At 40.2% G+C, this 20870-nt stretch overlaps 1 protein-coding gene across 4 annotated transcripts in view; it reads left to right on the top strand.

Annotated features, from left to right (window-relative positions):
- The window catches only part of ARHGEF26 (Rho guanine nucleotide exchange factor 26), a 164982-nt gene that overhangs the window by 64879 nt on the left and 79233 nt on the right, over positions 1-20870 (top strand). For all 4 annotated transcript variants that reach the window (XR_014245274.1, XM_082394334.1, XM_082394336.1 and 1 more), the window contains exons 7-8: positions 15167-15319; positions 18168-18297. Coding sequence is in view for 3 of the 4 variants with exons in the window: in XM_082394334.1 (XP_082250460.1) it covers positions 15167-15319; positions 18168-18297 (283 nt within the window). In the remaining variant the exon portion in view is untranslated. The remainder of the gene's footprint in view (positions 1-15166; positions 15320-18167; positions 18298-20870) is intronic.

Below are 20870 nucleotides of genomic sequence, written 5' to 3'. Positions count from 1 at the left end.
TGACCTGGCCTGAACCAGAACAACTCTCGTTTATTTAAATCTTGGGACTTTTCATAAGAGTCACTTGAAAAGAGAAGAAACACACACAGAATCTGCTCTCTGGGAAAGTAGAAAAAGAGAGGAGAGGTCTATACATGAACAGAATGCATGGATATCAACTTGTTCCGCTTCTGTCCATTTTCCAGCTGCTGCCCTTTTTATTAAAAGAGCTTTATTGAGAGAATGATTCACATGCCATACAAATAACCCACTTAAGTTGTATGATTTGGTGGTTTTCAGTATATTCATAGATTGAACAAACATCACCACAATCAACTTTACGTTTCCATCACCTCAAAAAGAGACACTACACCCATTAGTGCTCACTCCCCATTTCCCCCCAAACTTCTCCAGCTCTAGGCAACCACCAGCCCACTTTCTGTTTCTGTGGGTTTAGCTATTCTGGACATGGCATATTAATAGAATCATATAATATGCGATCTTTTATGACTAGCTTTTTTCACCTAACATAAAATTTTTAAGGTTCATCCATGTTATAACACATACAAGTCTTTCTTTTTATTGCTGAGTAATACTGCACTGTATGGATATACCACATGTTATGTATGCATTCATTAGTTGATGGACATTGGGCTAGTTCTCCTTTTGGCTGTTATATTTTATGCTGCTATGAACATTTGTATACAGGTTTTTGTGTGAACACACTTTTTCATTTCTCTTGGGTGTACACCTAGGCGTGGGATTGCTGGGTCATATGGTAACGCTGTGTTTAACACTTTGAGGAACTGCCAGCCTCCTCTTCTCTTAAGTGGATCACGTGTATAGACTTGTGGTTGGTCTCCTTTGCCGCCTTCTTTGCACTTGAGTTCAGCCTTCAGCCCTACACCCTGTTCTTCACCCTGCTACCTCTAGGTTACATTCCTAAAATGGAAGAAACTTCTGTGGTTCTCTGTTACTTAAGGAAGGAATTGAAGCTACCTGAACGTGGCAGTCCGAGTTCCTCCCAGTCTAGGTCCTGGCTACATTTATAATTCATCCTCCAGTTATTTCTCAGTTTTTTATTTCACAAAAATTTTTCCCTTTCCTTCATTTCAGCAAAGACATAAATTGTTATAACAAAGATTTTCACGTATTTTATTTTTCTTTTGATTTCAGTGATCTAAAGATGCGCTGTCCTATGTGGCAGCCACTAGCCTTATGTGGCTATTGAGCACTTGAAATGTGGTTTGTCCAAATTGAGATGGGCTATAAGTGTAAAATATACACTGACTCCAAGACTTAATATGAAAAAAATGTAAAATACCTCATTAATAATTTTTATATTGATCATATTTTGAAAAGATAATGTTTTTACTGTATTGGTAAATAAATTATTAGAATTAACTTCACCTGTTTTTTGTTTTTAACTTTTTTAATGTTACTACTAGAAAATTTTAAATTACTTATGTGGCTCACATATGTGATTCATATTTCTATCTGATAGTGCTAATCTAAACAATTATAAAGTAAAATGTCATTATATTCAAAGTATACACAATTTTTTAAAATTTATTTATTTATTTATTTTTGTCTGTGTTGGGTCTTCGTTTCTGTGCGAGGGCTTTCTCTAGTTGCGGCAAGCAGGGGCCACTCTTCATCGCGGTGCGCAGGCCTCTCACTGCCGCGGCCTCTCCCGTTGCGGAGCACAGGCTCCAGACGCACAGGCTCAGTAGTTGTGGCTCACGGGCCCAAGTTGCTCCGCGGCATGTGGGATCCTCCCAGACCAGGGTTCGAACCCATGTCCCCCGCACCGGCAGGCGGACTCCCAACCACTGCGCCACCAGGCAAGCCCACACAATTTTAATATATTAATATTATCATTAAAATGTGTATTAAACTGAGATGCAAATTTTTGAATTATTTATCATAGTTTCAGTAAAAATTGTTTTCTTCTAAAACATTTACAGTTATCTATTTAAGTTAAAAAGCAAGCTGTGGGCTTTCCTGGTGGCTCAGTGGTTGAGAATCTGCCTGCCAATGCAGGAGACATGGGTTGGAGCCCTGGTCTGGGAAGATCCCACATGCTGCAGAGCAGCTAAGCCCGTGCGCCACAACTACTGAGCCTGTGCTCTAGAGCCCGCGAGCCACAGCTACTGAAGACCGTGCGCCTAGAGCCCGTGCTCCGCAACAAGAGCAGCCACCGCAATGAGAAGCCCGAGCACCGCAGCGAAGACCCAACGCAGCCAAAAATAAATTAATTAATAAATAAATTTTAAAAAAAAAAAGCAAGCTGTAACTAATAATGGATTTCAAACTTTGAGATTTTTGAGGAAGTAATGTCTATGGGATGAAATGGGCAAAAGTCATATTGCACAGAGTTGGAATGAATCAGACCTCTTCATAAGGAAGTGACCTTCATGGTAATGAAGGGAAAGAGAAATGACTGTGGTAGGATGTAAAATCGATGAGATGGATATTGAACTCTATAATTGTGAGTGGACTTTTTTTTTTTTTCCAGATGTACACCTTCAGATTCTTTTCCGTTATAGGTTATGGCAAGATATTGAATATAGTTTCCTGTGCTATACAGTAAATCCTTGTTGTTTATTTTCTATATAGTGGTATGTATCTGTTAATCCCATACTCCTACTTTATCCCTCCCCCTCCCCTTTCTCGTTTGGTAACTGTAAGTTTGTTTTCTAAACAATCTAAAAAAATAACACGAATCAACTTATTTATAAAACAGAAACAGACTCACAGGCATAGAAAACAAACTTATGGTTAGAAGACTTTTTTTTAAAAATTTAATAAGATATAATTAAATTCTCAAATAATTAGAAATTCAGCTCTATTTAAACTATTTTGATTCAAAGCCAGTGGTCCTTAAACTTCTTTGTGTTGTGGACCCCTTTGAAAGTCTAGCATGAACAAGTCCATTACCACATTCCCTGGGCATAACCTGCTAGTTCCTATCTTTCTTTCTTTTTTTTTTAACATCTTTATTGGAGTATAATTGCTTTACAATGGTGTGTTAGTTTCTGCTGTGTAACAAAGCGAATCAGCTATATGTATACATATGTCCCCATATCCCCTCCCTCTTGCATCTCCCTCCCCCCCATCTTCCTTGGTATGTACCACTCCTGCCCCCACCCTCCTCTTCTCCTTCCTGGTGGTCACCTAATGTGAAAATCTCTTGCCTTTTTAGAGTGTCTTTTGGAGGACTTAAAAGAGAAAGTGTTTTGTTCTGTTTTTTGTCAGTGGTGTTGATAGCTATTTGTGCCAGCTTCCGGCGGGCCCCAAGGGAGCTGAACAAGGAGGGGTTCACCTCCATAGGAACTAGATTATAAATGCTATGAAGGCAGGGATTTTTGTTGTAATTGCCTTGGGCTGTGTGTTCTGTGTGCCTAGAATAGAGCCTGGTACATAGTAGGTGTTCCATAAGTAGTCACTGAATGAATGAGTAGGGGAGAGAGCTGGATCTGGAACCTCCAGCTTTCTAGACTTGGTGAAGCTCTAAAGTTGGGCCCATAAGAATCAGGACGCCTGCATGCAGACAGTGGATGTTGGATACTGGGGAGGGAACAGGAGGTTAGAAGAAGGAGAGGTTTAAAGCAGATTAAGGGGATGTATTAGTTTCCTATTGCTGCTGTCAACAACTACTCCAGACTAAGTGATTTAAAGCAATACAAATTTTTTCTCTTGTAATTCTGAAGGTCAGCAGTCTGAAATCAGTTTCACTGGGCTAACGTCAAGGTGTCGTCAGGGCTGGTTCCTCCTGGAGGCTCTAGGGGAAGATTTGTTACTGAGCCTTTTCTAGCTTCCAGACGTCACCCGCATCCCTTGGCTTTTGACCATTTCTTGCATCTCCAAGGCCAACTGAATCATGCCTTCTTTCCTCTCTGATTTCTGCTTCCATCCTTAAATCTTCTCTCTGATTCTGACCTTCCTGCCTCTGACCCTTGTGATTACATTGAACCCACCTGGATAATCCAGGATGCCTTCATTACATCTGCAGGGTCCCTTTGACCACGGAAGGTAGCATATTCACAGGACGTGGACATGTTTGGAGGCCATTACTTAGCCTACCAAAGGAGACTCTAAAAATAAACATGGTGCCCTTTGTGTTTTTGCCAAGTGTGTCTGGGCCTTGCCTGACTTACAGCCTCTTAATTGACATGACTTCTTCCTCACAATGAGTAGGAGGCCAAGGCTAAGAACAGTGTTTATATATGTTCCACCACTTCTCGACAGCATGTTGTCAGTTTGCTTTGGTCTGTTGCTTTCCCACTCACCAAGGAGGTACCAACACATAGGCCCTATAAAGGACTGAGCTAATCCTCCTCTAATTTTGTCATTGATAAGTACCTATTACAGTTTTTAAGAAGTTGAAGAGGAAGTGCATACCTGTGACTTTGAACGATTTGGTGTATGGCGGGATGGTATTACACCTGCCCACCCAGACTTAACTGATGGAAATATAGGAGCTAGACTTGCTGTCCTTGAACAGAGTGAACTGCAAAAGCAAGAAAGCCAACTGACCTTAAGAACCTGCTGTATAAAAAAATAAATAAATTAAATCAAATTTAAAAAAAAAGAAAAAAGGAAGCCAACTGGCTTTATTTAAAAGACATGTGGATTGTATAAATTCACACAGGAGGGAAAGACATTTTCTTGCACCTTAAGTAATAATGTTGACGAGCATGTACCAGGTGCCAGACCATGTTCTAACTACTTAACATTTTTTAATTCATTTAGTCATCATCAGAACCACATGAAGTCATACCATTATTGTTCCCACTTTATAAATGAGGAAATAGGGCGTGGAAACGTCAAGTAGCCTAAGGGTACATGGCTAGCAGAAGAGGAGGTCGGGATTTGAACCCAAGCCATCTGGCTCCAGAGCCTGCACTCTTAACCAGTATCCTGTATACATCTTCCAGCAGTGTGATGTAATGGTACACGATAGCCTTGCTGTCGTAGGTACAGTGCAAAATGGACTTTAGCTGGAAGTGTATTTACTTACAGGTATTGTTATCTAATAGAGTTTACTCATGAGATAAGAGGTCACATACAGCTGATGTTGGAGGAAAGCATAAAGGTTGAGAGAAAGAAAGTGGAAAGCCTGGTCTTTGATATTGGGGAGGTGATTTGGAGGTTTAATAATTGCACGTGCTCCCTTTTCATGCCTTCGTGCTCCCTTACCGTTGGCCTGTAGGATCTGTTCCCCTGTTCCCGGCATGGTTCCGGCTTCCCCATGTTGCCAGTGGTCTTTCTGGAGCTGATTACTGCGTGCGGCAGGACTGATGGTTGACCCAGTCTTCTCTGCTTGGTTCCTTTCGTTTTCATAAATGAAGAATCAAATTTATTATTATCCCAAATCCACTTAAAACCCGGATAAGAACTTGTTTACCCCATAGATCCTATTCTTTGGCTACTTTGCCACCCTGTGCTAATAACCATCTAAAAAGAAAGTATTTTTAAAATCCTCGATGAAAGGTGAAGGAGAGGGTTGTGTGAAAAGGGGCAGACTGGAGCCAGCTGCTGATAAACTGGAGCAGGTTTGAAACATGTCAGCGAAGGCATGGAATTCTTTTTCCCCCGTGCAGACAGGCATCCTTTTTCTTAGGAGATTACGGCTTAGGAAACCAACCTCTAGAGTTTTTCAAAATTCTGTGTCCTGGTTCCTTTTTCTTCTTGATGAAGCTGATGGGAGCTGTAGAAACCATTTGCTCCTTTTAGGAAGACAACTTTTGGGGGCATATTTAATAAAGAAAAACCAAGATTCCAAGATCTGGGGCTTATTTTAAATGTTACTCTTCCTTGTGGATTGAATTCTGACTTGAAATACTAAGGGTGCCTCCTAAAAAAGGATCTGGAAACAGTGCCTGAAGGCAAACATGTTCTTCTCTGTGCTGATTTTATTCCAGAATGACCAATTCATAATAGGAAAGGGGGCTTCAGCATGAAAAGATGTCGTTGTTTTATTTGACTTTGTTCCAACGTTCTGTAAATTCATTCCCAGTGCTGTTTCCAAGCAGCAACCAAGAATCCACGTTTTCTGGGCTGGTTTGTTTGTAATTGATAATTTATCCTCCAACTGCATCCACCAAAGGCTCAAGTCTGCTTGCCGTAAATGACACGTGCGCAGTGCATCTGTCTGAGTGGGAAATAGGAGACAAGGCAAGGATGAAGGGAGTCAGCATCGCCAGCCAGCTCTCCTGCTGGAGCTACTACGAGTGAGGGTTAAACACAGCAACACCCTTCCAGGCAGCAAAGAGGAAAGGGTCACAGAATTGGTTATGTAACTGTCATCTAAGAAAAGGAAACAGTTCCTCAGAAAGTCATAAATCTTTTCTAGGTTTGGAGTTTTCAAAGAATTTTGGCCAGGCAGTGGATTAGCAAAACTATTCTTGAGGTTACAGCCCTGTGTCTTGGATGCTGTGTCAGGAACATAAACACCCACCTGCCATACTTGCCAAGCAGCAGGGCCATTTGGCACAGCCTTACCCCCAGCTCACCCACCTCGTGAGGACCCTGATAATTTAACTCATGCCTGGCAGATCCATGTTTTATATTATCACGGTTCCTCTCCTTGGAAGACAGTACTTTAACAGTGGGGCAAGGAGGAATAATAGGTACCTGGTATTGATTCAGTCAACACGTTTATAGAGTCCTCATTCTTTATTAGGTCCTGGAAATCCAGTGATGAACCAGGCATACTCGGTCTCGATCTTCACAGTCATATATAAATTCGGGGGTGGGGGGGTGATTTTCTTTTAGATGGAAATGTATAGTTGTGCTCAAATTTAAAGAAAACATAATGAAAAACTGCAAAACTGTCCATAATAACTCAGAGCATCCCAGGCCCATGCGTACACAAGCTTTCTTCTCTTCTCAGGACGTTTTGATAAGAGTGCTGGCACATGCTTCCTGTCATTCATTCATTAGAGTGTTATCTTCATTTCTGGGAGAAATTAAAATGTGGATGAGTGCGTGAGTAGTGCTGAAACAAAAGAATCAGGTATGCAGAAGGTTACCATGGGAACAAGACCCTTTTCCTCCAGCTTCTGTGAAGTAGATTCATACGATAAGTACTTTAAATTCTCATTTTTAAGCAAAAACTTGGTCTAATGATATTAAAATTTCAAGAACTTTTAAACATACTGTTTTTCTATATTTGTATGGTCCTGTTTCTGTTCCCTCTAGCATGTATGTGATCAGTGAGAGGATGGACTAAGCAAATGGGAGCCTTAACCGACACAGGGGAGTCTCCAGGGCACTTGGTTCTGTATTCTCTCCATGCCCCTCCCTTCCCCGGCCCCCAGCTCCACCTTTCTTCTTTGGGATTTGCTGGGTGCCCTGAACTGAAAGCGTCTGTGGGGAGCTGTATTTAAACCTAGCAGGCTCTGTGTTGTGTGGTATTAAGCATAAGAAAACCCTTCGTTTATCTCTTCACCCCAGTCCCTTCCGTCATATGTCCAGGTTGATTTTAAAGGCTTTGATAGGATGATAAAAATCTTTTAACAAAAACCATCCTAGAGATTTTAAGGATCAAACAGTAGCTCTCAGGATGGGAATGAGGGCTACCAGAACATTTTTGTTGAGAACGTTTCTTCTCACATTCCCATTTTTAATTCAACCCTTATCCCTTTATTATCAACCCAGAGAGAAAATTTCAGAAAACACTAAAATGGAATGGGAGAAGATGTACAGTCTGCTGGGGGGGGAAACCCTGTGAGACCTTTACCAGATCAGGATGTAGGGTATTCTCATTGAGAAGCAACAGCCCTGTATTTCTGGTGAATTAACAGATTTCCTATCAGTGTGAGTCTGGGGAAGGATTCATAGATGAGCTTCATCTTGTTCATCCCTGATGTTGATTGACTGATGATGGCTGCCTGGAGTACAGATTCTGCGTGTGGGCGAAGCGCCATAATCAGTGATGCCTGCCGTGGCTTAGTGGTGTTACACTTGCCATGCGTTTGCTCTTCCTGATCTAATGTATTAAAAGAAATTGAGGCTTTAGTGTCAACGTGACCACCAAAACAAACAAAACCAAACCCCCCCAAAACAAACAAAAATCCAACAAACCCAAACAAATAAGCCCCAAATCTCACTTATCCACAGCAGAATAGAATTTCATTTTGCTAGAGAACAGAATGTCCTGTCTTTGCTCTGTTAGGAAAGTATTTCCAGCAGCACATAGTTTGCTGCCACTTATCTGGACTATTTCTTTGTTTAGTGAAGATATTTTATTATATAACAGCAATTTAGACATGTGAAACCTGCCCGGTATGTTACATGTCTCCAGCATAAGTGAATATGACCCTCTCTGGTGGGATACTGCAGCCACTTAGATTGACAGCTCATTCAAGTGAGGAAGGTATCCAGGAATGATCTGAGTTTGCTTTAGGCAGATGGATATTAATGAAGGAAAAGTACCTTGAAAGGATGCCATTCCGAGAAAGGCACAGGACAGCGCTGATTATAACCAGAGCCCTGCTTTCTGTGCTTCTCCAGCTAGAGCGCTCAGTGCTGAGCTTCTTAGTGGCCTGGAATCCTCCCTAAATCAGGTGACGGAGGGGCCGGTCTGGTAGGGTTTTCAGTAAGTGCAGCTGGCTTACTGCTGCAGAAACGTGGGCTGAACTGGGTCTCATTTTAGTGACCCTACTGGACAGGATTGTAAAAGCTTGTGCTGGGAGTTCGTTGTCTTCATTGGTGACCTTCACTGTGCCTCGAATAGCTCTGGGAACTCCGTTTGTGGTCAGTAAATATATACTGATTTGGTTTACCAGTGAGTAAAGCAAGGTGTAGAGCCTGACTTCTTTGCAGGGGTTACATTCTTGGTAAAATAGCAGCAGAACAAAATTCCTTGAACGGGTTCCATCTTCATAATTTTCTTTAATTTGTTTAGAACACAAATTCGATGTATTCACCCATCAAATATTTGGCTGTCTTTTGTATTCCAGGTGCTATGGCCAGGTCCCGAGCATAGAGTGTTGAACGAAACAGACATGACCTCTGTCCTCTAGCCCTTGCTAAGAGAGACAAAGGTAAACAAAATCGTAATATAATTAACTATGATCATAGTAGGTACACCAAAGGAAAAGCACAGAGGTTTATTAAGACATAAAATAAGGGTGCCTAACCCAGCCCAGAAGAGTCAGGGAAAGCTTCCTGGAAGAGGCGAACTTTAATCTGAGACTTGAAGAATGAGTGGGGCAAAGGGGGAGGGCAGCAGGGAACAGGGAGGGCTAAGATGATGACTTCCAGAGGGTTTCACCTGGCACCCATAAAACAGTATTTGTTCGTGCTGTGTGGATGGGGATCAGGACACATTGCTGGCTGCCACCCTCCTGGAGGCTGCACCTAGGGGGGCTATCAGTTCTTCTGCTGTCTTGCACATCTTGCCATGGGATAAGTCTCCTGTGAAAGTCTTCACTATGTTGATGTGTGTAAATTATTTGCTGAGATAGTTAAACAGTTGGTCTTTTTGGAAAGTAATATATTCCTTCTTCAGTTCCAGCTGTTATTAGCCTTCTTTCTGGATGTCTAGGTTGAGGGCTGGCAAGTAGTAACAGAGCAGTGGGCACCTGCGAGCAGAGGCTACAGTAGGTGTAGTAGTTCAAGCACAGGCTCTGGACTCAGAAAGCCTCTGGCTCTGGGTTCAGACTGAGGCTCAGTTGTTTCAAGTTTTGACTTAAGTACTCTTAGCCTTGGTTTTCTTATGGGTTTATTGGCCGTCTCATAAAGTCGGCTTGAGGATTAAATTAGATGAGGTGGTGCATGAGAAGCCCTGGGCTTGGCACGGTGACTGGCGGTCATGGTTACCAATTGTTTGCTCCTTGACATCCACCGAAGCACGTCATCCTGTGCTAGGCACATGGGAAGAAATTTTGTTGGCTGACGGATGAAACCAGATTTGTCGTCTGCATTAAATAAGTTTTAATCTCTTCTATAGTTGGGCGGATTTACTGTACCGTCTTCAAGAGCTCTCAGGAATGCTCATCCCTGACATGCCAATGGCATTACCAGTTGAATTTTAAGAAGACTGTCAGTAATGGTATGGGGGCATTTAGCCTCAATCTGTAGGTCTTTTCGGCCTACTACGGGAGGGAGAAAGTGATGCTCGCAAAAGTATATGTGCTGAGTGTTTCAGAAGCGGCTACATCACTGTTGACTTTGTTCTATCCCTGAAAATGCAGTGCCACCTTTAAGACCATCACTTGATAAAGCAACCACAAAAAGCCTAAAGAATATCCAGTCCCTGCAGCTCTAGGAAATGCTAGAGGAGAGGTTACAGGCCTTGAGCAAGCTGCTCAAACATGGCCGTGTAGTTCTCATCTTGAAGTCCCCACCTCCTGGGAGGCTGCCCTTGTGTTTCTTGGTGGTCTGACCTTTCTCTGCATAGCCAAGGAGCTCACCCGGGCAGGCTGCAGTCATTTGCAGTGCTCATGTGAAGTATGGGTGTGATTAGGTGGAGGGAGAAGAAGCAAGAAGCAAGCAGTTTAATTTTCCTTTGGACAAATAGACAGCTGAAAGTATGCATCTGTGAGAATTCAGAGCCACCGGATGCTGGTGATGGTGAGTCAACAGTCAAACAGGGCTAACCTGGGTTTCTGGTTAAGAGGCAGTGCTTCCAGGAGGCCTTTCCTGGTCCATCAGAGGTTTCTCAAAATCTAGACGTTAGCGATGACATTAGAATTTTTGGTGGGGAAAAAAAAAGAAAGGTTGTGTAACATGATTTGTTGTAAAACATGATCATTTTGGTAATGCTACAGAGAGGAAATAATGAAGGTATTGTGCCAGAAAAAAAAAATTCATTGGGCTGAAGTAGATTTCCATTAAAAAGTTATCCTTCAAGTAAGCCAAATTGCTTCGCAGACTCATTCAAGTTTCATCTAGGGAACCAGAATGCTTTTCTTTTTGCTTCAGATTTCATTTGGATCTCCAGCTTTCTTGGTTATTGAAATAATACCTCATTCTTTAGTAATACTTTCTTGGCCTGTTTGTAGCTCAGCGCACTTAGTAAAATATGCAAATTTGCCAAAAATAACCAATATAATTTAACATAGAAAGCTTTGGATTATGTTTTAATTATGCCAATGTCTAAATAAAAGATGGGTGGCTTCGTTTATATTATATTAAAATAGGTAGCATAGATATTTCATTAGTGTTTTGTTTTTAATCTTGTACTTTGGCAAACCTTCTATAGAGATAAATGAATTTTCCTTTTCATTGGGAAATGCCAAGTTACTGTTGTTTTTGGTCATGTAGTTGCATTCCTCAGACTGTAGCAGTTAGCTGAAGACAAGAAATTGGAAGAGATCTTTGCCTCTAAGATATTTATTTCCTAGATTTACATGATAATGACCGTATGAATGGTTTCTTATTTTTTCCATTTTCTTCGAACATTTTCTTAAATGACACTTGGAGCTAAAAGAAATTACAAATATTTTGCATTTATATGAAAACCAGCTAAAAATGAACTTGTCCTGATTACATACTACCTAGAATTCCTGTGGCTCTGAATTCTCACACATGTATATTTTCAGGGAAAGTTAAACTCTTTTCTTCTTGCTTCTCCCCCTTCCTCCTAAGTCCCTGTCTACATGAATGGTTTCATGACCCACCTTGATGCCCAGCTAGAAACTTTGACTAGAAACCACCATGTCTTCCTTGACTTTTCCATCTAATGAGTTTCTCTATTCTGTTAACTTTCCCACCAAATTATTACCCTAATGTGTCCTCCCTTTTTGATTTCCCACTGCCAAGGCTTTATTTTCACTTGCCCAGATTAGCATCTCACTGGCCTGCTTATGGTCTGTCTTTCCCCACTTCTGTCTCAATTGTCTCCATCTGATTGGATGGCTTCAACATCTCCAGCAGGTTCTCCTTATCCATAGCATAGATTAAGCCCACGTTCCTCAGTAGACAGTGAAACCTTTATAGTCTAGCTCTGACCCGCTTGCTTTGCAGCCCTTGTTCTCTGCCCCTGTTCCTCCTGTGGTCGACACCTCGCCTCTCTGAACCCCACAGTTTTCCCAACGAGATTCATGCCTGTGCCCACGTTGTGTCCCTGCCTGCAGTGCTCTGCCCCCCTTCTCCCCGTATTGCCATCCTCATCCCTGATGACTCCTCACACCTTTCCTCACCTCATGCCACCAGTCACCCTGCCCTGTGCTTTTCACTGTATGTTTCTGTTAATAAGTCCTGTATCACAATTAATTGGTTCCATGTCTCCCATGGGCCACTCAACTCTGAATGTCAGGAGGGAAATGATCATTTCTTACTCCACCTTCATTTGAGGAAATAATCTTTCCTTGGCATGTAACTCAGCTTATTCTGTATTGGTTCTTGGTTTTATACTATCATTTCTTGATATACACTGTTAGTGGCAGAGTCAGAGAGCTTGAAAATCCACCTGTGGATATATATCCCAAAGATTTGAAAATAGCAACTCAAACAGATACTTGTATGGGAATGCTAACAGGAGCATTATTCACAATATCCAAAAGGTGGAAACAACCCAAGTGTCCATCATCAACAGATGAATAGATAAACAAATTATGGTATGTACCTACAATGGAATATTATTCAGTCATAAAGAGGAAAAAGTTCTGGCATATCCCTTAACATGAATGAACCTAGGAAACATTATACTAAGTGAAATAAGCCAGACAAAAAGTACAAATATTGTATGATTCCAGAAATATATAGAATAGGCAGATTCATAGAGGTAGAAAGTAGATTAGAGGTTATCAGGGGCTGGGGAGAGGGGGAAATGGGGGATTACTGCTTAATGGGTACAGCATTTCTGATTGGGGTGAGGAAAGTATTTTGGAAATAGTGATGATGGTTGCACAATATTGTGAATGTAATTAAAGCCATTGAAAATGGTTAAAATGTATATTTTACCAGAATGAAAAATATATAGTTCATATAATTTAAAAAAAGATACTGCCACCAGCACCCTTACGCATATATGTTCCAACATGTAATTAGTTTTATACAAGCATTTTTTCTTCCTATATCATTTACGTTTATCATTCTTACCTTCTTAATATATCACACATTTCTTGAAGTCAGGGACCAGTCTAGATAGAAAATATTCTTTAAGAAACATGGTTTTTGTTTGTATAGGGTTTGAAGTTGGATGTTCTTGAAATTCTGAAACTTTGGAGAGGGTTTGACATTTTATTCGAATCTTAATAAACTCAGAGTGACAAAGTGACATGAAGTCACTGACTGAGATAGATTGATTGATTGATTGATTGAGTGATTGATTTATGGCTGTGTTGGGTCTTCGTTTCTGTGCGAGGGCTTTCTCTAGTTGTGGCGAGCGGGGGCCACTCTTCATCGCGGTGCGCGGGCCTCGTACTGTCGCGGCCTCTCCCGTTGCGGAGCACAGGCTCCAGACGCGCAGGCTCAGTAGTTGTGGCTCACGGGCCTAGTTGCTCCGCGGCATGTGGGATCTTCCCAGACCAGGGCTCGAACCCGTGTCCCCTGCATTGGCAGGCAAATTCTCAACCACTGCCCCACCAGGGAAGCCCCACTGGCTGAGTTTTGAAACATAGATGTGTTTTTCTGACCTGCTGTCTAGGAACTGTGTGTATGAACCCTGATCCCATTGGGAGGAAAGCCAAATAGTAGTCCAGCAAAGTGTGCTTTCAGTTGCTCCTCTTGCTGTTTTAAACAAGGGGCTTGGATGATGAGGCCATGTAGATGGGAACCATATTGATTATTTTCCCTAAGTCCCTTTTAAAGGCAATAAAAATGTAGGTGTTTACCCAGAATATAAATAAATTTATTCTTCTAGGAAGTTAAAATGTATTTCTTTGTCTTTTAAGCTCCCATGGAGACTTTTAAAAATAGAATAGATAATGATGACAAGCTAATACAATTTACATTAAAATGAGTTTAATGTACATGTAAATTTATAAAAATAAGACCTCTTAATTCTTTTATTTGAGTGCCAGGATTTTCTTTGAAAAGAACTGAGATATAAATGTGAGAAAATGTTAGCCTGTGTTTACTATTAATCATCTCATATAAATTTCTGTTGTCTCATTCACTGTGTGCCTTGAATTTTATATTATGGAATCCACCCAGAAAACTGTAAGGAGCAATGATGTGCTAAATGCTAAAGGGCTTATGGAAAACTAACCTTCCCTTGTACTACTATTCCAGAAGTCAACATTAGGCATTATTGTTGGTTTCACCTTCATCACACTTTTAAAGAAAATGCTCTAGTCCAGTGTGATAGTTATTTCTATCAAGATTTTCCTGCTGCTCTGAACTTGCTCAGTAGGTGTGCTCTAGGGAAGTTCCCAATTTTTAGTGTGCATTCACAGCATCAGGCAATCTTGAGAAAATGCAGGTTCAGATTGGGGGAGGTAGGTGGTGAGATTCTGCATTTCTGATGAGCCATTAGATGTTGCTGGTCACTGGGCCACATTTTGAGCAAGAACCCTCCGTTTCAAATATCTGAGTTGATGTTCTGTTAAAATTGGATGCAATCTAAGGTTGCCAGAAAAAAGTACAAGACATCTAAGATGTCCTATGCAATATTTGCACGTGGTTGTATTAAAAAATTATCCATTGTTTATCTGAAATTTAATTTTAACTGGACTAGACACAATACACGTGTGTGCAAGTGCACACAACACACACACACACTAGCAACTCTAAATCGCAATCTTCAATTATATACAAAGTCATTTAAATGTCATGTATTAGATTTAAATGATATGATTATTTTTATTTTGAGAGAAAGGACACAGAACTAGGTTTGTTTCACTCCTATTTTTCAGGCACTAACTTAGGTGTGTTGCTCATATGCTTTTCAATACAGTAAAATGTGTAAGCATGAACCCTGCCCCCCTCCTAGTATCTAGGGAATTCTTGAAAAATAGTGAAATCTGTGCATTCTAAAATATACCTGAAAGCACAGAAATGCCCTGGATTATTAATGTTTTAAGCCAACCATACGAAGTAATAAGGTGTTTATATGATAGATTTAAATCTAGACTATTTTATAGTTTTTTTCTTGTATTTTTTGGTACCGAGTACTGTTGATATTTTCAAATACTATTATACTGTACGTAAAATAGTATTACATGAGGATGATCTGTTGTCTGTTAAAGCACACAGAAGAAAGTGTAAATGATTTTCTTTGTTTTTTCAGATTCTTTACAGAGTTGGAAGAAAGACATCAGAATAATATCTTCATAGATGACATAAGTGACATTGTGGAAAAACACACAGCATCCACATTTGACCCATATGTGAAATACTGCACAAATGAAGTCTACCAACAGCGGACATTACAAAAATTGTTGTAAGCAATATTGAATGTTACAGTTTTAATGATCTAATCTTGTTCTAATTAGGTCACATAGATTGAAATTAATGGATCTCTTAAATTATATTTAGAAATGCCTCCTGATGATTTATTTTCCAGGGAGAAATTTTTAAGAGGATTGCTTTTAGGGTGAGGGCATTTGATTAGAAAAATCCAGTTTGTGGAGAATTTTGTCTCTAAAGCAATTATGAAATTATAGTTTGTTGCTGTTTTCCTTGTTTCTTTTTTTTTTTTTTTAATTGCTGCAAGACACGGGGTTGGGGGTGGGAGGGTTGGTGATCAGTGATTATCATTCTAAATGGTGAAAAGATTGTTCCCTAAGCTGTTATCTGGCCATTAAGTAGCCTGAGGCCAAGATGGAGCTTTTGAGTAGGTTGAACTAGTGCCTAGGAGCCAAAGCTTTCTCAAGTATCCTAATCTTCCTCCATTCAAATGACAACTCTATTCAGTTGTTTATAGGAATTGCTGATTTTCTCCCTCCGGGTAGTTAGGGGTAAGGAGAGCAGGGGAAGGTCTGAAGGAAGGCAGTTTTTAAAAAAAGTTCTTAAAGGCTTTAACTATGAAACAAAAAAGAATTAAACTTTAAATTTCCCCCCATACTTTTTCCCTTTGTCTATTTAGGTTACTGAGCATTTTGTGATCTCTATCCTTAAAAGAGTCAGCAATGGCTCAGTAATGTCTATATTGCCTTCTTGCTGGGGTCGGGGGCTTGTTTATCACAAGGGGCTATCTATTTGGCAGTGCAATTGTACATTGCTGTAAATTCAGTTTGAGGGCTGACTGGCTATTATCATTCTCCTCCCCTCCTGTGAGTCGTGGCATTTATGACGGCAGCATGGAACCCAGGTCAGTTTCTATGCAATGTGTGAGACTCTATGGTGAGGATCGCCTCGTGGCTGCTTGGAGAAACAGCCCCCAAGTTGGTGAGAAGGGCTGATTATGCCCCTTCCCCCTCCACATTCTCATTAAAATCTCCTACAGGCAGGGTGGAAAACCCACAGCTGCCAACCCCAAAGGAGGCTATTAGTACAAAGCAGGGTTTGTAGGCACTCCTGACATTTTGTCCTAGATTAGTCTTTGTTGTGGAAACTGCCCTGTACATTGTAGCATGTTTAGCAGGATCCCTGGCCCCTGCCCACAGGGTGCTGATAGCACCATGACACCCCAGTGGTGATAAACAAAAACATCTCCAGACATTGCCCGATATCCCTTGCAGGGGTGGGGGATGGAGAATCACAACCCTCACTTTCCCTAAACTCCCCTCCATCCCCCATGGGAACTGCTGATGTAAAGGTTACTCTGTAACTGTTGGAAAATCCAAGTTACATGTGTGAAAACAAAATCTGGAATTAGAGCTGAATTTCACTTTGTTTTGCAGGATTTAAAAAAAAGCGAATAGGTGCTGCTGTACTTTATGTAACTCTTTAAAAATAAAGGTTTTATTTAAATTAGCTCAACGATATCATCATTGGCACTTTCACATGGAAATGAGTAGCTGTGTTTTCAGAAGCTTTGTTGCAGTTGATGTAAATTTACATTTAAGGCCGTGACTTTTCAACTTCAGTTGCCCTTTGGAATCTGAAAACCAACAAACAAACAATGCCCAGGGTGCATCCTAGACTGTTTCATCAGAATCTTTGGAGGTCGGGGAGGCCTGGGGCCTAAGTAATTTAAATATGCAACTGGTTTAGAATTTGCTTCTTTTTTTAACTTCCTAAAAATCTTTTCAAAGCTAGCAGGAAACCTAAAACTCCTCAATTTAAGAAAATGAGATTAAAACCTTTCTGTGTTCTTTCTTTTACTTTGTTCTTCTGGGTATTTCCTAATTTATTTCTAGCAGCCTGGAACCCAGTCATCCAAGTTTCAAAGTGTATTTTTTTAAAAAAGGTTACAATTGCCACTACCCTGCTTCTTGGCCTTCCCCCCGCCCCTCAACGTGGGATTACGGGAGGATTACAGAATCCAAGGGCCATTGCCTCCCCACCTCCTCCTCATAAGTCACCCTGGAACTCCTCAGAGCTCCCTTTGGGGTGAAGTGAGGTGACAGAGTGAGAGATGCAGTGTCAGGGACCCACTGAAAGTCAGAAGACCTCGGTTTGACTTCTATCTTTACTGAATACTAGATCTTTTATTTGGCAAGTTGGGGACCTTTCTGAGACTCCATTCTTCCTGGAATCCCCTCTTGGCCTTCCCTGAAAGTTATAGGGTGGTTCCACATGAGATCCTTTATGTCGGTGTATCTTGCTAAATTCTGTAAAAATGTTCTGGCAGTATTAACACTGTTCTAATGTCACTGGGAGAGGAGGAATATTCTGGCTGGCATGGTCAGAAGGTTTTCTGTCTTAGAAGCTTTGAAAAAGTCCAAAAGCCTCCTAGTAAGTAAATCCAGTCTGACATTTCTTTCTTAGATTATTATCTCGGGCTAGAGAAGTGGCTTAAAACATGTGTTATCTTTTAAATGGAATGTTTATAGATTATCAGATATGAGTTCTAGTGTGTATACTAATTTATAATGTATACATTCACCATTATGATACCATTGCTTCTTCATTAGTTTACTTCCTACTTCTAAAAATTTCTAGCCCATACATTTTCATCTTATTGTTCATATTGTTACCTTAAATTTATATCTTATATTCAGTCTTGACTGTAAAAGGCAGATAAGCCATCCATGTCTCTCTATGTAATCATGTGTTTATGTTGTTTCTATATTTAAAAATCATTGATAATATATGAATTTATCACAATATTTTATTATACATTTTTACTTCTTAACTTGAAGGGGAAGTATTTTGAAGTTTTGTCTTTCTTTGTTTTTCCTCAGAGCCACCAACCCATCTTTTAAGGAAGTTTTGTCCCGAATCGAGTCCCACGAAGACTGTAGGAACTTACCCATGATCTCTTTTCTCATTCTCCCCATGCAGAGGGTGACCCGCCTTCCCCTGCTGATGGATGTAAGATGTAATCTGGTATCTCTTTCCTCTGTGGATAGCTGTGCTGCCTCAAGTCCGATTAAGAAAATTATTCTTACCCCACTTAAATTATATCCCTTCTATAAAATCCCCCAATTAAGTGAGAAGGTGCTATTTGGTTGGAAAGTCCCACCTGTGTCTAATATCTTTGGAAATTTTCTTCAATTTAGGCTTGTGGGGTCACTCTGAAGAAGTTAGATTATCCCTCTTTTACTTAACATTTTTTGAAATGGGAAGAATATTGACTTCTTGAAGTCAAGAGTCCCGGATTCCTTTTCCGGCTGAGCCACTAGGCCCGTGACCTTGGGCAAGTCACTTAATCTCTTTGGGCCTCAGTTTCCTCTGGTTGACCACTAAGATCCCTTCCCTGTCACATTCCAAGATGATGAGGTGCTTCCATTTCGCACAGGAAGGAGGCCCTCTGCAGCGTCACAGGGCATAAACCTGCCCTGTTTTGCATCGCTCAGAATGAGTGAGGAAAGTCCAGGCATCCGTCTTATCTTAGGAAACATGCACGAAGAAAACAAGTATGTGAGTTCGAATAGTGGTAAGATGTGGCTGGGAGAAGAGTTGAGACTGCCAGGTGGGAAGCACAGCTGGGAGGACAGCCAGACGGTAGCTCAGGAGGGCTGCGCGCAGGCTGGGCTGCAACTGCAGGGGCATCTGTGAGAGAACGGGGCGGCCCGACATGACTGCCATCCAGCTAGAGGGGCAAAGAGTGTCTTTTTTTTTTTTTTAATTGAAGTATAGTTGATTTACAATATTGTGTAAATCACAATTTCAGGTGTTCAGCAAAGTGATTCAGTTTTATACCTACGTATTTTTTCAGATTATTTTCCATTATAGGTTATTATAAGATATATACTGTGTTATACAGTAACTCCTTGTTGCTTATCTATTTAATCTATAGTAGTATGTAATCTGTTAATCCCAACTCCTAATTTATCCCTCCCCTGCCTTCCTTTCCCCTTTGGTAACTATAAGTTTGTTTTCTGTGTCCGTGAGTCCTTTGTTTTGTATATAGATTCATTTGTACTATTTTTTAGATTCCACCTATGTGATATCATGTAATATTTATCTTTCTCTGTCAGACTTACTTCACTTAGTATGATAATCTCTAGGTCCATTCATGTTGCTGCAAATGGCATTATCTCATCCTTTTTTATGGCTGAATAATATTCCATTTTATGTATCACATCTTCTTAAACCAGTCGTCTGTTGATGGGCATTTGGGTGACTTCCATGTCTTGGCTATTGTAAGTAGTGCTGCTATGAATATTGGGATGCATGTATCTTTTTGAATTAAGAGTTTTTGTCTTTTCTGGATATATGCCCAGGAGTGGGATTGCTGGATCATATGGTAGCTCAAAGAGTATCTTTTTGATCAAATTAAAATATTTTGGCATAGTTCTACTTTACAATGGATAATATTAATATAACGTCAGTTTTGACATACTTGCTTTTTACAAGTCAAAATATAGGGTAAAAATAAAGCAAAAAATTACAATCGAGTAAGATTACAAAATAAATCCCATTTTCTCGATTCCATTATAAATTCTAAGAGCTATTCTAAAGAAGCACTGAAGTTTAGAAACGAGTGAAAGCGTGTGATCATGGTCACTTTGCTGGCTCTGCTGCACGGTGAGGGGAAGGCTCAGTTGTCATTTCAGAATTCACAGCACCTACTGCTCTCCAAGGCCACCTCAGTCTACTCCCTTTACACCCTTCCTTGTCCGTTCCCTGTGTTTTAGGAACTTCTCTCCTTGTAAATATTGGGAAACTTGCAGTTTTGTGAATCTAGCTCTGATTTTTTAAAACTCAATATTTATCATGTCTAAGAATAGAATGAAGCCAGGTTATCAAAACTAAATTTTGGCTCTAAAAGGGTTTATTTCCTGAGCCTAATAAGACTTTCATAGAAATAATGAAACTTTGACACATACAGGAAAATATTAATTTTCAAACTTTACTATTTTTTAACAAGAAATGGTTGTTTTCTAAATGTAACATTTCTAGTAATGTTATGAATTTTCAGGATTCTTTCTTTTTCTTCTTCTGAAAACACGTTTTAGCCGAGTTTCCTTAGATTCTGTATATTCTGTGATCTCAGAGCCTCTTTTTATATTCTCTCCCTTTGTGATTCTGAGGAAATTGCTTAGATAGATTGGGACTTACAAAATCTAATATACATGTTGTAGGTACCATGTTGGAGGTTTATGCCATGATTGCCCAGTAGGCTCTAAACTTTTTGGGGTCAGAGACTGTTTTGAGATTGTGAGTAAAGCTGTAGTCATTCTCCCTAGAAAATTCACGGTGTGCAAAATTTTACCTAAAATTGAAGTGTGCAAAGAAACTATGGACTCAGGATGCCTGCTCCCAGAGACAAAGATTAGTATTTTTCAAACTGCTTTTGTACCCATTAGTGGGTCATGAAATTGATTTTTGAATCATGAGCAGTGTTTTTAAAAAATGAATATAGAATAGAACATGTGGTATATATATAATCGTTCATAATGTGGTTAAATATTATTTCATAAAAAACTTGTTTCATTTTT

Source organism: Balaenoptera borealis, assembly GCF_965194805.1.
Source record: "Balaenoptera borealis genome assembly, chromosome: 5".
Taxonomy (NCBI): Eukaryota; Metazoa; Chordata; class Mammalia; order Artiodactyla; family Balaenopteridae; genus Balaenoptera; species Balaenoptera borealis.
This window is presented reverse-complemented; position numbering and strand designations above follow the sequence as displayed.